This window comes from Manis javanica, chromosome 6 (assembly GCF_040802235.1).
Source record: "Manis javanica isolate MJ-LG chromosome 6, MJ_LKY, whole genome shotgun sequence".
NCBI classification, from domain to species: domain Eukaryota; kingdom Metazoa; phylum Chordata; class Mammalia; order Pholidota; family Manidae; genus Manis; species Manis javanica.
The window spans coordinates 55469107-55490353 of NC_133161.1; the positions used below are offsets into that span (position 1 = coordinate 55469107).

Here is a 21247-nt window from a genome sequence, read left to right on the forward strand (position 1 = left end):
ATCATTTGTTCAATAGATCTCTTAATGATAAATACAATGAGAGTTAGTGAGGTTAGGGCTATGAGCGTATCTTCAGAGTCTGACACATAGTATATGTTCAATACATTTTTGTCAAGGGAATGAATAAATGAGAACAAGTTCTTTCCATAGTGAAACATTTTTTAACAGGGTTTGACTGTGGCTGAAATATTTAAAATATAATATAAAAATTCCTTCCCTATTCAAGTCCTGCAATACATAAATAATTTAGAAAAGAATGCATCTCTCTTCCTAGCACCACACTTGACTTGCAGCTCTCATTTGCCAGCATTAGAATGTCTTCTTTCTTTGGCTTAGCATTCACAAACATCAGGGGTGCCCCAAGTACCCCAGATCTCTGTTGTCATTGTTCACCACTACCCCTCATAGAAACTATATATCCTGCAACAATTTTCCCAAAGATGACAAACTGTCTTAGTCAACCAGATCCCCAGTGACATGCAAATGGAAGTCTATCTGATTTATCCAAAAAAAATTATTTAAAAAGCTAGTTTAAATTTGTATAAAGAATTACCACACAGTAATGCCATATTTGATCCCCGAAGAGGATGATAAAGCATGTTTCATTGATCACCTCTGCTTCATTGGTAAAGAAACTGAGGTCCTGAGAAGTTACTTGCCCATTCACCGTCATACAGGATCTGTGACTCAGTGGCCCAGGGATCAGCAACACTGACATCACATGGCTGTTCTGAGAAATGCGGGATCTGAGGCACCGCCCAGAACCAGTTTCTACCCTTTAGAGAAACACTTTTAAAACAGTGACAGTGTGGGGATTAGAATTCAAATATTCTGATTTCAAATCAAGTTTCTTTGCTCATGTTCTTCATCACAGGGACTTCTGAAAGCAATGACCCTTTCACTGGCCTCCGTAACGTGCCATGATTCTAATGGGAGAACATCAGTTGAGTAGGCAACATTAAATGAGACCTGAGGGTTTCCCAGTTCTGAGGAAGCTTTTACATCATATGCTGGAGGCAGCAGTCTATCTATCCTCTGTAAAACCAGATCTAATTAGGGTCACCAATCAGAGTGGTGTAGTACACAGTCTCTACACACAGTTGTCATTAATAACCTACATCATCACATTTGATCCGCACAGTTGAAGCAATGAAAGAGGCCTAATTATCCCTATTTTAGAGATGAAAAAACTGAGGCTCAGGTAAGTGAAGTAATCATGAACAGAGACTTTGCACTGATGGTTTCTCTGACTCCAGGGCTGAGCATAAAGGGGTCCCTTAAAATTATAAAGCCACTCAGGTACAGTTCTGTAGTTACTTAGGTAGGAACACTTTAAAACCTCCTGAGAATCCTAAACCCTGGATGACTGTCACTTTTCTTTTACTGTAGAATAATACTGAGAGTGTTATTTTTGCACCAAGGAGCTATGGTATTCTTTATTGTATTCTTCTTCAGTTGACTCTGCAGCCTATATGGATGTTCTCCCTTCTCCCATGATACAACATGGCAGTTCTTTGAAAAAAATATATATATATTTATGTATTAGGTGTTCTGCTGAAATGCTGAGACCTTTGAAATGGAGCCAGGATGGATTTATGATGACAATGGGTGGGTGAACCCACATCCTCTCTCTCTTTAGTTCAACACTGGGAGGAACACATGAATGACAGCCCATTCCCTTGGGATCACTTGTAGGTTATAATGCCCACACCTTAGCTTCTTTAGTCATGGTGAGATGAAAAAGAAACAGAGCAGCTACAGGGAAGATCTTCAGATTCCAAGTAAAACCATGGATATGATGAATGAACACTGTGACCAATATTCCATATGGAAAGAAGGTGTGAACCATTAATGCAGCAGCTGGAGGTGACACGGGGGCATGCCATGTACATTAATGCTCTCCCACAAACCCCCTTCCAGTCTGGTCAACAGCCTTCTGGCAGCTCTTCTGACCTTGCATGTATTTCTAGTGACTGTTCGTCTTCAGAAAAATATTCCTTTACTATTTATGTGTCAGTAACAGGTACAGGAACTTGTTTGTTGTGGAAAAGTGTTTCATCTTGAGATTCTAAACATCCTTATGTAAGATACTGGTAGACTCAAGGATTTGTCAATAATATATGAACTCTTGTGGGTTATGTGGTTATATGTAGGTTATTACAACAGAGACTTTCTATTTTTATTCTCAGTTTCAGTGACCTGTTGGTCAGTCTTATCAGATTGCTTTAGAGATACAGCTAAGTAATATTACCCCTTTGGTATTTTTCTACTATTTCATTTAATCTGATGTACATACTGTGTAAAGGTATTTCATGATATGTTAATCCTTGTATTCACTAGACAGTACATGTTAGAGCCCTGCTCCTACCTAGACAGGTTAATAAAATCAACTCTGACTCAGCTGATGTGTGAAATGAGATTCTAATTCATCCCATGATGCTTTGGTCCAAGGGCAGAGATTTTTCAGTGTTCTAGTTAGAGTGGAAATGCTATGTACAGCTGCATAATTTTTATTCCAAATTAATGATGTCTAGTGCATGGATATAATACTTTATGGGTATTTTAATAAAAAAGAGAATGCTCTTAGCAAAAGAAATAATTGTGCTTTCTATGGCCAGATATTTTCTCATTTGGGAAAGGAATACTGATAATCATATCAGGTTGAAATTATGGTGAGTTGTGTATACATAGTATTGTAGTTAAGAGCTTGGGGATCAGGAGATCTCTACTTAACGACCTACTAATGTGTGACTTGAACAAGTTATTTCCCTTTATGAGCCTCAGTTTCCTTTTCTGTAGAGTGGAAAGCCTTACTTATGTCCTTAGTACTAAGACTACTGGGAGTGTTGTGAAAATTAAAAGAGATAAGGTAGGTTATCATTGGGCGTTGTGTGTAGAGAACAACCACTCTCTGATGTGAGGCTATGAATTAGCCCGGTTCTTTGACAACCAGTAGGGTATGTTTTAAAGGGTTCTCTATGGCCCTACCTAGGCCTGGGCATTTCACTTGTTCTTCAGTCTGAGAGATAATCCCATCATTAAAGTCAATCCTCTGAACACCTTTAGGGCCAGAGTTAAGGATTATTATTCCACTTATGGTTAGAGTATAGTCCTAAAAAGTTTGGCTGAAATTTTTTTATTGATTTGACCTACTTAATATTGAAGATACTGAGGTTCAGAAATTAAGAGTTAAAATTAGCCCTGGAATTCAGACTCCAAAGTTTGTGCTCCTTGCAGTGCGTAACACAACATGCAATACATGGCCATGAAGAAATAGAGAAGTTACCATCATCTGGTCTATTCACCAATCTAAAGGGATCAACAAATCAGTCACCTTAAAACTTGCAGCTCAGATACAAATCAGCAGGGACCAGCCAGAGACAAATGAAGTCAAAATGTAATAATGCCATTCAAGTAGTAGCAGCTAAAAGGCTCTGGGAAATGTCCTGGAAATGTCAGGGTATTTTCAATATACTGGAAAATGGGCAGGGGTTAGAGTACTGAGTCTAATTTTCAGTTGCACAATTTATATAGGAAGTTATGTCCAAGTAACATTCCCAGAGACTGAGAACTCTGGAGTTTTAGGAGCTGGAGCCACCCAGATGTCTCACAGTTTAGAACCTGCTATTGAGTCCCAGGTCTTTGAGTGGTTGGATAACTGTACCACCACCCTCAAGCTCCTCCACACCTCCAAGGTCTGATCTTAAGAAAGACCTCAGAATTTCAGGGTGTGCCTGTAAATCCAACTTTTCCCCCACATCACCATACCTCAATCAAGGAATCTAACAGGCTAGGAACTTTGTATGTTCTAGACAGAGCAAACTTACCTCCAGCTGTCCACATCTTCATGGATGGGAGTAGATGGGGACCCAGGACTCTGAGCAGTCTTGAGATGCCCTCACTCATTCCCCCTAAACTTTCATTAGTTCCCCACCACCCTGCCTTGGATCTGCAGTGCGGATTTCATTATAACCCATATCCCGCTTTATGTTAGTCATCACAAGAAGCCAGGGATTGATAGGTGAGGGATGACTCCCAGGTCATCCCTCACCTATCAATTCTAATCCACAAAAGGAAACACTTCCCCACTTCCCCTTAACCACCTGTTCTGTCCTCCAGCCACATCAAACTCCATACTCTTCTCCTTGCTGTCTTTTCTCCATAATACTCATCATTACACACACATATTTGCTTATCTGTCTTGCCAACTAGAATATAAGTTCCATCAGGATAGGCTTTTTTTCTGTTTTGTTCAGTGCTGTACCTGAAGTTCCTGGTATAGAAGAAGTATTCAATAAATGTTTATGGTATAAATGAGTGAATAAATAAGCATGTGAATGAATTCTGCCCCAAGTTGTTTGATAACCACCAGAAACTGTGAGTATATTAGGTCCACAGGCACAGAGAACAGTCTATGACTGTTAGTTCTGAGTGAGTGGTTTCTCACAGACTGCTGTTAGTGGAACAGTGAGCTGACATACGACACTGCACTCACTTGCTGCCTCTCAGAATGATGATTTGATGCCTTCAACAAAGAAAGCCAAGGCAGGAAGGCTACCTTGTAGAAATATTTATTTAGAAAAATGACTTTGGATCTTGTTCAACTAAGAAACCAGATATGCTGATCACCTTTAGTCCATATTCCCATAGACTCCCAGGTCTTTCTCACTAAAGTTAATAGAACTAGAGAAAGATGAACAGCATGAATAGGTGATAAGAATAATAAGAGATGTGAGTGGGACTTGAAAATGAAAAAAAAATGGTTGAAGAAAAATATGAGGCTAGAGGCTGCCCCGTATTTAGCACATAGGAGACTCTCAGTACTGTTTATTTAATAAATAAACAAATTGATGTTTAAAGGAGAGGCAATATGTTAAGTAAAAAAAAAGTGATCTCTTCAGTAGCAAAGGATTTCACTACTTGCAGGCCTAGGTTTTTTATCTCTTTGAATGGCCACATTTCAAAATGACATAGGATCATTTTGAGAAGTCTTTATAGTACATCCTTTAAAGGATATCTTCATGTGTCCATAGTAATATTAGAGACCATGTGAATATTAGTTGGAATATGGTAACAGAATAAATTAACCATAGATACAAAACATTCTCAAATGTATTAGTCTTTTAATAGTCTTAGTTTTCATCAGAACGACTGAATGATTTTTTTGTTGCTAAGGTAAGTATTCACTTCATCTTTCAAGTCCTTTATTTTGCTTACTATTTTATATTTAAAAACAAGACACTGTACAGTAATAACGACATTGCTTACCTATGGGTCAGAAGCTATGAGTTCTACTCAGGGCTTTGGAATGATTAAGTCCTAGGGATTCTGCTATGAAATGTCTGCTGTGGTTCCAGCATTCAGTAAACTAACTTACTCTAGTTTTGGATTTTGAAAGAAATGTGATATATTATTTGAAAATTTGAAAGTTATGCTTTACTAAATTTTCTGTCAAGGCAAATCCAGTAGCAAATGATATGTAAATATTATGTACTAGATATCAGTTTGTTACAGTGACAAATACCTGGATCTGGAATTATCCAGGGTAGAAATATGACAATTGAAAATATTAGTGCCTTTTTTTTCCACATCAAAGCAAAAAGCTGAGATGGGCCGGTATTTAGCTATATTTCAGGCTGCACAATGTAGAAGAATTCCTTTTTTATAAGTAGTATAGTTTCCTTTGTCAACTCTAAATTTTCATTTGACATAAGGCTTTAAGTTTTCGTGACAGATGTGGCAATCAGTAGATGATTGTATATTCAAATTTATTCAAGTCTTTTAATTTCTGAAGTTTCATTTCATAGAGTCAGATTTTCTGAGTTAGATAAAACTTAAAGTTCATCAAATCAATTTACCTTCAGTAACTATAGTTTAAAGCTCAATTTCTTCTTGTCTGAATATTTATAGACACACAGACAAGTGGCACAAATTACTATAAAACAGAAAAAAATTGTTTTCTTCTTCCCTGTTATTGACATGACGTTGGTTGACAGAGTTACACAGATATTTTTTATAGGTGTTGTGGTTCCATGAATGTAAAAAAAACACATGTAAAACCTTGATGATGGCATTTTTAAGCTACCTTAATTTGATAACAGAATTTTAATAGCTTTGTTATATTCATGTTTACTTTAGTAAGTAAATGAAAATGAAATTTCAAAAATGCATCCTGTTTTGCTTAGTTATAATGTTAAAGCAATAAAAAGAATTTAGTCATAGATGAGATACTACAGCTAAATGAATTAAGAAGAACTTAAAGTTCTCATTTCTAATTTTTCTCTTTCCTGCAATGGACATGAGACACTTATGAATGCTATATAATTTTACATTTTGTAGTAAACATAAAGCAATGCATATGTTTATCTCTATGGGGAGTGTTGTCTACTTCCCTGCACTATTTATTGGGTACACAGAATTAGCATAATACACGCAACACTGGAAACTTCCTTTGTTATTCAGAAGGCATTTTCTAGCTTACAGAATATTTTGTGATATATTTTCCAAGTCTGGGGCAACATGGTTTTTTAGTAGAATCCACAGCATGCAAAGAAACCCTGACAATTTCATTAAAGCAGCTTATCAGTTTTACTTTTTCCAGGTGCTGTGGGATGTTCTTGCTTAGTATCATTTGCATCAAATTTAAAACTAATGAAAATCCAAATACAATTAGGAAAGGGAGATGGAGAAAAGAGGGATCCCAAATCGGGGTAAATCCTCTTATTGGGCTGGAGGGAAGGGGGTTGTGATGCATCTTTGATAGCAGCAGTGGAGGAAATGAAGCACTGAATGTGAGCCAGGTTTGAGCTGAATGAGGGAATCAACATTACCCTGATTACTGCATGTGAGAAACAGATGCCACCCCCTCCTCTTTCTGCAGATGGAACAAAACGCATTGTACCTGCTCAGGATAACTGGGTGGGAATAACACATAATACATACAATTCTGATAAAAGGAAGAGGTTCCTTAATCAATATCAAAACTTCAGGAACATCCAAATTTTGGCATCAACATTATTTTTTTTATTTGTTTTTTTTGTTTTCTTTTGTTTCTAGGGAAAAAGAATCTCTGTTAATCAGCAACAGCTTGTGCAATTGTAAAAAAATATGGTGTTATTACAACCTAAACAGTGAATGCCTGGATGTGTCCCCCCACCTACCTCTCCCTTATACCCTTCCCCCAACACATGCACACAAACTCATACCAACACATCATTCCTAATTGCTCTTGAATATTTATTTAGCCTATGCCTACTTGAGTAACTCCCACACCCTTCTTTTTTCTTTTCTGTTCTGGAAGACCCCTCTTCTGTGCAACCACAGCACATTTATCCAAATCAGCCCAGTGAATAGGCTATGAGCGACCGAAAAAAGTGGCCTTGCCTCATGAGTCTTTGCATCCTTGCATCTTGTCTAATCATTGGCAACAAGCCTTATCTTATTTTTTCCTGCTCTTCACTCTTCATATGATGACATATCTTTTAAAATATTTTTTTTTCAAAGAAGACCGCTGTAAATAGCATTTACCAAACCTTTCTGTTACATTGAATTTAACTATATGTTCATAGATTTGGTCATAAAATAAATCATTTCCTGATATCATAATACAATAGAGAAAGAGCAGTCCTCTGAAAGGCTTGCTACTGGAACTTTTTTTTTACTGAAATCGGGGAGAAAAAGATGTAGAGGACCAATGTGGTGTAATAAATAGGAAAATAATACAAAGGAATAAATTTAGTGTAGAATAACATAATTTTCCTCTGAATGTGTGTGTGTATATATATATATATATATGTATATGAATTTTATATATAAGAGAGAGCTTACATTTTAAATCTAACAGAAGGAAAGAAAATTTGAGACATTTCATCCAAACTTGCCTCCTGTATAGTGAGCTGAGTTAGGATATAACTGAATGTCTGCTGAAAACCTTGGAGCATTTAAAATAAGCCTTAAAATACCTCCCCAAAATCACCTAATCATTCTACCCATCTCACAGAAATGACACCCTCACTCCTACAGTGTGTCAGATCTAGGGGCAATCAAATAGAATATGGATAGAGTAAAAGTTTGCAATAAAAAGTCAGTTTCATGTTCACAGACTGGCCGAGTTGCTGCTGCAGAAGGTGACTTGATTAAACCTCACAGAGCCTCATTTCTGGCACATCTTTGACCAGTTAGGCAGGCCCAGACTCTGCCCAAGTTCTGCAATTTCTCATTCCTCTTAGGGAATTGTTCTGCCTCTTCCACAGCTTCTCCTCCTCCAATCAAGGGTCTGACACTGCCCATTGACCACGTTTATTTTTCTGCCTTTTGGCACTAGGAGCTTGCCTGTTGTAGGATAAAAGTGGAATTCTCTGCTGTCTGCAGGGCTTTCCCCAGGGAAGAGAGCATGAAACCCAAACTTATATATAAAATCATATCCTGTTTGCAAACATCATATTCCCTTTGCTTCTCACTAATCTGGTCCTGTAAACCCCAGCACAGCTTGAGAGCCCATTCCTCATCTAAACAAATGCCATAAGCCCCTTTATACTTTTACAACCATGTCAAAAAATAATATTGCCTGCCAATAGTGATGTGATTGGAGTTGCCTCCTCCGAGCCATAAAAGAAGTGCAGAGTCTGTTATCAATTTCTCTAAGTGTATCAGGGGAATTATGAGTCGATTCAGTTCCAAGTTATAAATGACAACTCAAAAGCCGCAGAAGCGTTTGAAGCTGGGAGCTGATGACGACATTATCATAAAAGCCTGCTCGTCCTTGCTTTTGTGGTTTTTTTGTGGCCTATCAAGTGAAGAGGAAAAAATAAGGCTGAGAAATGACTTCAAGATTTCTTCACACAGCAGCAAGTCAGATGGCCAAAAAATGATCACTATTTTTAGTGATATACCCCAAGGACTGAGAGCTAACGTGGTCCTGTGCTGGCTTTCATTTCCAGAGTCCCTTAATTATCTATTTCACTATTCAATGACCACGTCCTGGGATTTGGTAAAATGCTCTTTCAGTTGGTGCATTTTCTTGTAGTGCAATCACATAGCAGTCATAAATGAGTCATGCCACAGTAACTAAACAAAATGAGAACAAAACAAAGGAATTCAGAAATCTTGAGACTGTTGTTAAAAATGCACTTCTGGAGAGGACACTTTAAAGCACCTTAAAGACCTTTTGCCCATTGAGCTACTTACCCAACACTGTCAAATTACCACATGTAATTTTAGGGGGAAATTTAATAGTAAGTAGGGATTTTCTGATTTTGTAATTTCTCAGGCAGTCTTCTCAAAAGCCAATTAACCTATCAGCATTCAGCAGGTATATATTAAATCTATCTAGTAGAAAGGTATATATTCTAGGTAACTGTAGTTTATTTTAACAATTGGAGATCACTAAGCCTTTTGGAATTTAAACCAGTGGGTCATTGAACTAAAAGATCATTTGAACTAGACTAGCGCTTAAGACAAAAGCAATTTCAGTGGTTTTCAAGCTCTGTAGAGTGCCCCCATGTTCCCAACATGGACCACTCCAAGTTCATACTGGGTATTTTTTGTTTATTTAATATGTCTGGGGCTGTCCTGGAGGTAAAATTTTAGGCTGGTACAAATCCAGAGGATTCAGCATTACTCCTAGGACTTGTATCAAAACCAGAGATCTGAGGGGGAAGACGGTTCCTCAATGTCTAAGAACACAATATGGTTTCTGAAAAAAAACTAAAGCAAAAAAGAGTGAATCAAATTAGTTCTCTAAAGCATCAACAAGGACAAGTTTGTGTATGCCTGTGTATACACACACACAATTGTGCTCACCTAGACCTATATAACCACCACCAGAAGATCTTCAGAAGACCAATAGGCAAATTCGATAAACAGAAGTGTCTCTCTACAGCCCTGTCTAGCATGCTGGAAGCAAACTAATCCAGTCTTCCTCCTTCTGTCTCTGCTTGCCAAAGCTGGATTTACCCATCACCACTGCTGCTACCATCCGGGCTAGGTCAGTCTGGGAACATCACAAAGACTAATTCTATGACACCCTGTGCTTTGTGTTGGACATACAGGGCCAGAAGCAGCAGTCACTATTCATTCCTTGGTCACTTCTAAGAGTATACTAGAGAAGTTCTGGCTAAAGAATTAAAAGTTACCTTAGTATGGGTTTAGAGCGGCTAAGTACAAGTACTTTGTGTTCAAGGATAGTTGTATAGGAGCAGCCCAAGCCAGACTGGCAGGTGTGGATCCTAGGGGGCTGTCCTCATTTCAGCACTGGGTCATGAACTAAATGTACTTGTAAATAAGTGGGGGTTTGAGGACCATCACTCTTTAAGCTGCTTTGATTTCCTCCCCATCATTGTATCCACTAAGTAGCTATTATTTTGTTTCATTTTCTGCCTTATTTGCAGGTAATCAGCCATTCTCTCAAAATGGGCACTTGAGATGTTAGAAAATAAGTGCCAAAGCCAATGAAACATTTTAAAAGTCAGTTTATTCTCTGCTTTTATAGAATGATTTTATAAGGTAAGGTCTTAGCTTCACAAGAGGTTTGCTAAAAATGATCAAGGATTAATGTGGGCTGGTGGCTGTCCTGTGCTTGGGATAAAAAAGCAAAGCTCATGGGAGAGCTACCACAAAAGGGGACCACACCACATCAGCCACGCTGCTCCACTGCTAGGCTCCACAGGCTGCAGCTGGCCTGCTGAGACAGGAGCTGTGGAAGGACTTGAGAAGCTCTTTTGGAACTCCTCCACATGGACATACACATCAACCTCACACTTTTCAGCCTTTCACCCTTTTCTCTGTGGCTTCAGGAAAATAACCTCACTTCTCTGAGCCTTCAGTTTCTAATCTGCAATATATTGTTAATAATAGTAACTAACTATTTTACAAAGCTGTTATGAAGCTCAGTTGTATATTGTGTATAAAGTCCAAACAGATACTGGTTGTAGTTCTCATTCTTATTTCTAGAAAAGACAGAATTAGAAGTGAAGGAATAGAAAGATTATCCTTGCTAAATCTAGCATCACTAAAATGATAGAATTAACTGAAAATATGTGGGATTTCCCTATATAAAACATAGAGCAAAATATTGCCTACAATAGGACATGAACAGGACTAGTTTTATTCTTTCATTCCAATATCCAAAAATTCTAATTGACTTAAATTCCTTCGTCTTCGGAAACCTGATGCAGATTCATGTTGTCTTAACATGACTTAGCACTTAGTTGTATAGGATGATGGTTTGTTACTGGTAAGGGTTAAGTTTAAACAGATTTCAAGTTATAGGCAATGTTCTAATCATTCACAAAAATGTAGACGTTTTTCTTCATGTGTCGCTGGACTTGAACAAATTTGTCCTTGAAATGTAGTATAAATATCCTGGGTCAAAAAGGCTTTGTTAATTATTTAACACAAAAACGGCCCCAGGAGGTTCACAAACAAAATGTCCCACAATGCAGAGCACTTTGTGACGTTTATGTTGTTTCATCAGGAATATAGTGGATATGCATACTGTGTGTGATTCTACTGAAAACTGAATTCTGCTATAAAGCTGTGTTAAACCCTTGCTTATAACCTTTTCTTTAGCTACATAAAATTCTAGAAAAGCTGGACATGTGACTAGTGCAGTCATACAGGTCCTTACAGTTAGAAGAGCCCCACACTTAATCTGCTGCATCTTAAAATTCCCAGTAATTTTTGAGTCAAGGGGATCTGCATTTCATTTGGAAATGAGCCCTGCATTATGTAGCCAATCGTGAAGTCTAGTATAACTTTTATTGGGAAAGAGACTTAAAAATAATTGAATAGATAAATCAAAGAATATATTTTTGGAACTTTATGTTATGTAAAGGCAGAAACAAATTTTACTTACCCCAAGTCCACCACAAGGTAATGAAGAAAAAAACTTTTGAGAGGTGTCACCTACACAGTAAGAAGACATGAAAAAATATGTAAGTTGAGGATATAGTTACAGTTTCTTAGTTTGGGGATATTTATAAACACTTAACATTATGCCACATGTGTTTATCATCTGACTCAGAAGGAAAATGATCAAATTTTAGATATGTAAGGACTCAAAGCAAATTACTACAAGAATTATTACATGTAGAGTCTATTGAATCACACGAACACATATGAATTTGAGTCTCAAGATTTTGATCACCTTATACATCATATAATACATCACAATGTATTTTTTATTTATAATTTAAATAACTCAGCTATTCATTGAGTGTATCTCTCTATTGTGATGTTTGAGCAACAAGGTTTATGAAATAGTCATTTCTTAAATATTTCAAAAATTAAAATATTCAAATATGTAGACTTATTTTTAATTTCTCATTTAGAGAAAGCTAAGACAAAGCATATTATAAGCCTCTACAATATTCATAATTTTTAAACAGACAAGTCACAAAATACTATAAAAAGGGTAACCCTTTTGGGGCATCTATATACATCTTCTTTAAAATATATGCCAAAATATCTTATTTGTGACTGTCTTGGGATTTACATTTCATGAAATTTTATTTTGCTTATTTGCATTTTTATTTTCTACATTATCTGCTACATGAATAGAGGAAACAAAAATACCACTAAACCACTAAGACTGAACTCAGCCTTGCAATGTAGTTAAAGGGCAAAGCACTGTACATTTCCATATCATAGTCAAAAGGTTCTTAAGTGACTGAGATCATTCAAGAGATTAGTGGGAGAACCCGGTACAAACCTCCATTTAAACTATCCCAATTCAGTTGTTCTGCTGATGATCAATGAAAAAATAACAGTGAAAATTAAAAACAGGCTTGTGATGGAATTCACATGCCTTGTCAGTAAAAGTCTAGATTTTACTGTCACTGAAGAAAGTTTGTTTTGAAAATGATAAATTGTATGCATTAGTTAAGTGCAAATGCAAAGATAAGACATCTTGTTATATATATAAGGATGTTTATGGAAAAAAAGTAAGTTGACAAAGAAAATCACAGAAAAATATTAAAATTGGAACACTGACAATAGTAAAAGATACATAAAAATTATGGATAGCTTGGGGAGGGGTAAAGTTTTCTTAACTTTTTTCTCATAACAAAGATATTGCTACATCCTTGAATATTTTGCAAGGATGTACTATGTTACATATGAAATAAAAATATATAATACTGCATACTTTAATATCTGAACTCTTCATTCTATAGTCAGTGAGAAGGGATAATATTAAAATATAATAAAGTAATTTTTTTAAATATTAAACTGTAAGAGAATAAGGAAAATAAATGACATGCTACTTTAGGAAAATCTTATTTACTAATGTTTACAATAATACAAAACAGCCAAATAATAATTTAAATTTAGTGATGCGTAAAAAATTTTAATTCACTCAATTGACTGGATTTATTTTTTAATAATTTTATATTGACATATCCATGGACTGAGATCTGGCTAACCACAAGGTAATGAAAACTGGTAGTAAGAATGACAGGAATATTAATGCTAAGGAAAACCTTGCACCAGAAATAATTGGAGAGAATGTTTTTAAAGTGTCACCTTACAAGGTCTAGAGTATTTAGAGAGAAAAATGGTGCCCATTTTCAAATCTAATTATTTTATAAACTATAGATGTCTTTCAAGATACAAAGACTGATAAGTCTGGTTATAATGAACTTTTATTTAAATCCTTCCTCCTGACTCCAGAACACAACTATCAATAGTAGTAGTATAAATTTATATATATTTAACTTAGAAAATTCATGCAACTAAATGAATTTCCATTCAATGTGTGTGCACACTGAAACACATACACAGCCATCTGTGTTGGGAGGGGTTGGGAAAGGAAGAGGGATGTATGGGGTGAAATAACAGGAAAAGAGAATATCTTGATGGTTATGAATATCTATATATTTACACATGGAAGCTTCAATCTGGTCTTTCAGATGTAAGTAAAAATAAGCCACAAGAATTCAAATTTCATACAAAACCAAAAACTATGAAGTTAAACTTGTAAACAAATGGGATTATTCACTTATAATTTGAATTCAGGCAAGTCAGCTAGGTTTCTGGGTTCACAGGAGAAAGTGAAGTAGTTCAGAAATGTCATCAAAGTTGAATTTAGTCCTTGACATCAACATGGAACAGGGTAACATCCTTGTTGATCCTGTGTCCCTGCACAGTGTTGCGGTGGTTGCACAGATCCCTGGAAATTCCTATTGAATTCCAAATGTGTATCTAAAGCTAATTCTAAAATCATCAGTTGGTTGAATATTATCCTACATTATATACTCAAGCTAATGAGATAAATGGCCTATTTATTTGGATTAAAAAAATTTTAATTTAATTATTGGTACTTGCTGTTTTCCTCATGTACATACATGAAAAGGACCTCTAAGTTCTAAATTAGAGATTCACTTTTAAACCATCAAATTTTTTAATGATATATATGTTGACTATTTTGAGAAAATAAGTTCTGTTCAAAAGTGTTTAATTTCATTTTGAAAGGTGGTACTGCCCTGTTTCATAAGTAAAATAGTTTGAAGTTGCTAAAGTTTTAACTTCATTTCTTCTACAAATATATATGTTCTCTTATAATGTGGAATAACGGTTGTTTTGGAAATCTCTCACCTACATGTAAGTGTATCCCAGTTCAATCCAAAGTACCTACTCCTACACCTAGGTTGACTTAATAGTGTGAGAATACAGTAAAAAAAAAAAATTGGGAAGGCTTTCTACTTGTTTTCACTTAATTAAAAAAATAATAAAATGTACATAGCTTCCTATCTTAAAATGTCTTAGTAATTTGACATCACAAAATCATGGGAGTTAATGTTTGACTTACTTTATCCTTGTGGTAAACTGGGTGAGATTATTAATTCATGCTAAAATACAGACGTTTATTATATAGTGTCCACAACAAAAGAAGTACTTTATGTAAAGGATTTGCATGCACAGATATTGATTCCTTCAACAGAAAAGAAAAAACTATGTAGTATGTATGTTTATATTGACTTATTTGCCTATATATTAATATGTACCTTTAATTCTACTACAGAAATTGTTTTCATAATCAGATTTTATGTTTTCTAAAAATTGAGTAATTATTATGTGTTTCCATTTCCCTCAGTTTCTCCCTAAGCTTTCCCCAAAAATCTGTTGCTTTCTATCACTCATATAATATATAAAGCTGTGCAACATAAATTTTATTTAAAATCTGTGGGGAAAGGTTGAAAAATTAACTAAAATGTATGTTCATTAATTTTCTACTTCTGCCATCTACCTGTTTAGTTCCATAGTTATGGCATGGCTTAAAGAGATTATATTAAGATTTAAAATATAATCTTACTATAAAATGTAGTGCTCTGGGCAAGTAATAAATTTTCATTTAAAATAAATCATAGTATGCTTTTTGTCTGTTAAGGTCATAGAAAAAAGAACTGAAGGACATGGAACAAATGGGAAAAGTGAAAATAAATATGCATAAAGAATATAGAAGTCTTTTTTTTTAGTTTAAAAATGTTAAAAAAAAAATGCTTCAACAATGCGTTTTTTCCCATGTGGGAAGATGCTGTGAACAAATGCTATTCATATAAGGGTTAATTTAAAAGTAAACACCATGAATTTGCATTGCCATTTTTTCCAATGCAGGATTTTCTTAATCTACATTGGCTTCTAATGTGAATGACTCATTCCACAGAGTAATGCTGTTGAAAAAGCCAATTCTTTGTCACACTGCTTGCCAAGTACTCTGAACTGACACCACTATTGACTAATGATAGTGCTGGAATGTGCTGTTCTCAGTAGAATGGAGGCTTATACAAACCTAAGAGTGTCCTGGGGTCCAGCTTCTGTCCATCCAGGGGGTTGGTGCCATACAACAGAGAGTGATGTTCGGAATGAACAAGCTGTATTTCCTCTAGGCTGGCTTTTCGACCTTGAATTCGCTGAAAGAAAACAACAGAAGCCTACAGTACTTCACTGACAACAGCCAGAAGAAAAGTAGACCCCAAGTCACATTTAAGATGATTAATAAAGGGCTGAGTTTCATCGTGCAGGAATGTCACACTGATCTGCTTAGTAAAGCAGCATAATAATATCTGAAAAATGAGTGTATGCTAGGTTCAGATGCAAAGGATTGTTTATGCCTAAATGGGCAATTGACAGAGAGTATATTCTTCTTTGGCATACAAGAGGTATCTATAACATAGAAATTACTAGTTAACTCCTCTGTAAAAGTATCAGTTTAAAAACAAACAAGGGTTACTGTTTAGCTGAGAAGTAAATTCATTAAAATCTTATTTCACACTCACCTGAAGGAATTGGAACAAATCCCTTATTGTTTCTTAAAGGGCATAAATAAGGACCATCACATTTTAATGTATTCACAAATACGCCGGTCACTTCATGGGCATGCACCTCATAGTATTGTTAATCTAGATAATGTTACTCAAACTGTGTCCTATATTTTAGTAACAGTTCAAGAACTGTTTGTGAATGGTCTGTGATGAGGTCTGCATAGAAATTCATAGTAAATATTTAGAAACTCTTATAGTAAACTGACGGAGTATTTTTATGTCTGTTGAATCTAACCTAATCGTACATGTCTTCAATCTTTATTTCACTTTTGTGGAATATTATATTTAATGAATTGTATAAAAGCATTAGTCTGTGAAAGAATGGAAATTAAACAAAAACAATAACTGCTGATCAACCAGAGATAGTTTGAGACATTCTAGACTCAGTCAATATTTTTACACACATGGTAGGGCAGACACTTTCATTTCAACTAGCAAAGAATGGTCCTTCAACATAGCCAAAATTGTGTATTAAGTTAAACTTCAGTTAATCAATTAGTAAAGTGTTCTTCCTGGCCACAGGTCTAAGCGGACAAGTCTGCAAGCCCAATGAACACCATGTTAATATATGACATTAACTAGCCTTACTTTTGAAAATTGCTTGGCTTCCTAAAATTACTCAGATGGTATTTATTATTTCACTTAAAATATGTATCACAACAAGGCACGTATAAGATAACGTATTAGTGTCCTCTCATACTCCCGAACAAGAAATCAGCAGGTGACCTGGGAATACCAGGTGACAAAGCCCCTCCCACAGCACCAGGACAACTCTGTACTCAACCTCCCTCGTTTAAGATGATGTTGTGGCTGTTGATATGTGGTTCACTTTGAAGGCAGGCTGGGAAAATCTTGATGTACTGATACTTTCTAGGAGTTTACTGGGTAGTGAGTAGAGCTGGGCTTGTCACTGAAAATAAATCATCATGTCACAGTGAGAAAGGAATGTTGGGGAACCCAAGGGGCAGGAGGCAGGTAACAGGAGTGATGTAAAACAGAAATGTGACACTGCCATCATGTGCCATATAAACAAACTAATGTTTATGGAGCTTTGTCATAGCATTGAAATTACTGTTTTTGACAACTTATGTTTTTAGAAAAATTAAAATATGCTTTAGGAAAATTATTCCTAGTTAGGTATTGAATGATGAAATGAAACTAGGTAAGTAATGCTGAAGAGTAAGGCAAAGTTAAAGATGGCCATCTGGTCAGCTATTATTCGATCAATAAACAAACATGTTATTGACCTAGGTGGCTTGCTGGTAAACATTAAATTTGGAGATATCTATGGAAGACCAGAACATCCAAAGAAGTAGAATGACAAGTAAGAAGATAAAATGAGCAAGGGAAAGTTCAAAGTCAACATTAAAGGGCAACATTTTAACTGTGGGATTTCAGCTGGGGGAAAATCCCCCAAGATAAATGCTAGTAAGTCCATGATCTGAGCCATCTGAAACTGGACTGAGCAGAGCATGGCAAACCGGACTGCGGCAAACAGTTCTAGTCTGGCGAGATAATGAACACCATGAAGTCATTGGGCTTCCAGCTCTCATTTCTATGAGTCCATGAAATCCAAAATCTTACATGCTGATGGAGTGAGACCTCTGCATCTTAAACAATGTCAGTTCTGTAGCTAATAATAAGACCCATGCTTAGACACCTATCTTAAAGCTTCATTGCTTTTTCCCCTTTCTCTTCTTCTATATTTTTTCAGCTCTACATTGAATTCTTGCCTCTGCTTTAACATTTAATACCATTAATAATATATCTGTTTTCATAAACTAGTCATATATATTTGCATACCATACACCCCCATGCTTGTCCCAATTAATTTCTCATTCTCCCACAATCCCTTAGTATTCATGATGAAAGTTCAATCACACATTTGAAAACCATCTGCTAACAAGATTCAATTATTGAAAATATCCAAGTGCTGATAAAATGTAAGAGGATATCAGCTGAATGTCAGTCGCGCCCTTGTGTAGTATCAGTTAACAGTAAGGATACAGCACCTGGCCCAGCCTACTCAGCATTTACTTATTGTAAGCATACTCCATTCTAGTTTACACCTAGTTCTCCCCTCACCATTAAAGTGCAACACAGTTCATAAGTTTTCATTTTGATTTCTCTCCCCCTCCCGCTTCCTTTTGACCCCAGGAAATATTTTACACAGGCTTTTTATTATTATAGAACATATTTCTTAAAAAATAATTGTTACTATAATAATTAACTGACAATAAGGAAGTTCTTATTCTGTTTCTAGGGCTGTTGGAGAACAAGCCTCACAAACAGGATGTACATGTTTCTACAGAAAGAGGGAAGTGAAAACCAACTCAGTACAAAAAGTGTTTCTATCTGGAGAAAGTGTGTTTTGAGATTTAGATCTCACAGGGGCACTGCCATGGGAACTTGGCAGATGACTAAGCTAAAAACTCTGCAACAGCAACAGCTTTCCTTTTTCCTAACCTATGATCTCCTGGAATAATTCTGTTTTGCCTCACTTTTGTCAAATGTGTTGAATTGATCATGTTTTAACTTTTCCTCTCAAATTGAAGTCTCCAGCAGTCCTCATTTTTGGGTACTATCCTCAGTAATTTATGACATTACATATTTATGCTTAAACGCAGATATTTTCATTTAATTTCTTCCCGTATTTTCTATTTCCTGTGTACCCTTTATTCCTTCATTTCTCCTTCATGATGTTCTCTACAGTCAAAGGTCAACAGCATAATGAGTCACAAAATAGGATAAAGTGCTGTGATAATGGTAATTTAGGGAGATACTGACTTCCGTTCTCAGAGCTTTCAGTCTTCAGGATGTCTATCTAAAGTCATCTATGAATCTGATCAAAAGGATTTTTGAGAATCCTGAGTATATCTGGACAACTGAATGCATATAAAGGATGCTGTTTATCTGGGTATTTCTCACTTGAGATCCAAAGATAGGTCCTAATAGGCTGCGGAAAGAAAGCTTATGGATCTTCTTTCGTCTTCTTAACAAAGACATGCTGTGATGCAGGGCATGTTCATTGTTAAATATTCTTTATGACTTGCACGTGACGTTTCTTCCTGAGCCTAGGAAAGAAGCTTACGTGCACTGAGTACCTGCTCTGGGCTCAGCACCCAAAGTATGGGATCTGTAACTTAGTTAAGAGCCCCAAACAGTCTACATTCAGGTTTGAAGTTTGACTAAAGTTGTTTAAAATGACCATATCATTGAGTCTCACAACCCACCATGATTCTTTCCTAAAGAAATAGTCTTTCTGAAATAAAGCCCGTTAATGCCACTTGATTATAGAAGGAATGTTCTGAACATGATCTACAAAGTCATACTGTGACAGGATAAAATGCAGCCTACCCACACCCACCCACACACAGAGCACACACACGGTATAGATTCATATTTTTTTCTGCCAAGGAGCAGAGAAAAAAGGAAACAGTTCTATTCCTTCCCCTCCTGTGTTCAAAGCCTGGATTGGGGCCAGTGTCCTAATCAGTTCTCATTGGCCCTGGAGGAATCAGAACCTTTTGTAAAATATAATAAAGGGCATAAAATCATGATAAAATGCATGAAAAAGCAGTGCCTTTGGTTAGGGAACTAGAAATAATTTAGCAGAACAGATGGATTGCATTGGTTTGGTATTATTGAGGACATGAAAGGGCTCATTTTGTGGCAGTTCCAAACTAAGAGAAAATGTCCAACTGAAATTTGACAAGTCAAAATACCTGCCCCTGCTGGGGGAGACCCCATTTTCTTTAATCATTCTCAAAGTGCCGCATATTAGCTAAGAATTTCCACTGAAATATCTCATTTTCTGAGAATATTTCATCCAGAGTACCTAAATATAGGGATGAATTTTTTTCTATAAAAATTCACAGGATTGCAGACTTGCAGAGTTAAAAAAGGATCATAAATGACTTATGAGTGTCAAAGTTATCCTCTGTTGTAAATTCCATACTTAATGAATCAGTCCATGGCCTGTTCATTATGCTTAATACAGTTTTCTCTCTTAAACAACAAATATACAAATCTGGTCTCATTGCTCATGCCCAACTGGAGTTTTCAAATGCTACAACCAATTGCTTCCTCAAATGTTACATAAAAGACAGTCTGTATGCTCTCCCCACAAATGCATTCACTCCTTCTATATGTCTCTCATCTTCTAATAACCTGTTCTCCTCAGAGGTTTTTTTATAAAAGGGAATGAAAGAAGGAAGGAAGCAACTAAGCAGGCGGGCAGCCCAATACCTTTTTTTTTTTCTATTGATTACATGGAAAGAAAATATTTGCAAGTCAGGAGCCCTGATTTCTGGGTTCTGACTCCCACATGGCCTTAATGTGCTTACAGCCAGCTATGAGGTGCCTTCCCAGGCCTTTGTTCCTTCATTTACAAACATAAGGAGGTTTGATCAAATTACTCCAAAGCACCCTTTCAGCCTTAAAGTGATAAAATTTTCTACGAAATAATCTTACACACAATAAAAACTTAATAAAATATCATTTATATGCATCCTTTATATGCATTATTTGACTTAGAGATTTGCCTTAGGCAAGAAAATATAATAATCAAAAATTATAAATTATTACGATTGAGGGGACAGAGAAGCTCTATGACAGTTTCAAAATGACACTAGCTATTCCTTGAAACCCATTTATTGTATGCTTAATTGTAATTAAAATATGAGTATTTTTAGCATACATATTCCCAGCCTGTGACAATTTCAAAATAATTAAATATTACACAATTTTTAAGATTTTGTACATATGGAACTTTTGAGTTAAGTCCACCTCTGTTACTTAGGTAATGATTACTTCTGCTACTCTACCATCTCCAAATATTTGACCCCATTCACCTGTTTGTCTTTACCTCATCAAGCTTGTTATAAGTTGAATTTCTGTTGCAGTGATTTTTAGTATAGGCTGTACTT

The 21247-nt window shown here is 36.0% G+C and overlaps 1 protein-coding gene across 3 annotated transcripts in view; it reads right to left on the reverse strand.

Annotated features, from left to right (window-relative positions):
- HDAC9 (histone deacetylase 9) overlaps positions 1–21247 on the reverse strand; it is a 938800-nt gene that overhangs the window by 258844 nt on the left and 658709 nt on the right. For all 3 annotated transcript variants that reach the window (XM_073238726.1, XM_073238727.1, XM_073238728.1), the window contains exons 18-19: positions 15788–15908; positions 11855–11904 (exon numbers count right to left, since the gene is read on the reverse strand). In XM_073238726.1, coding sequence (XP_073094827.1) covers positions 11855–11904; positions 15788–15908 — 171 coding nt within the window. The remainder of the gene's footprint in view (positions 1–11854; positions 11905–15787; positions 15909–21247) is intronic.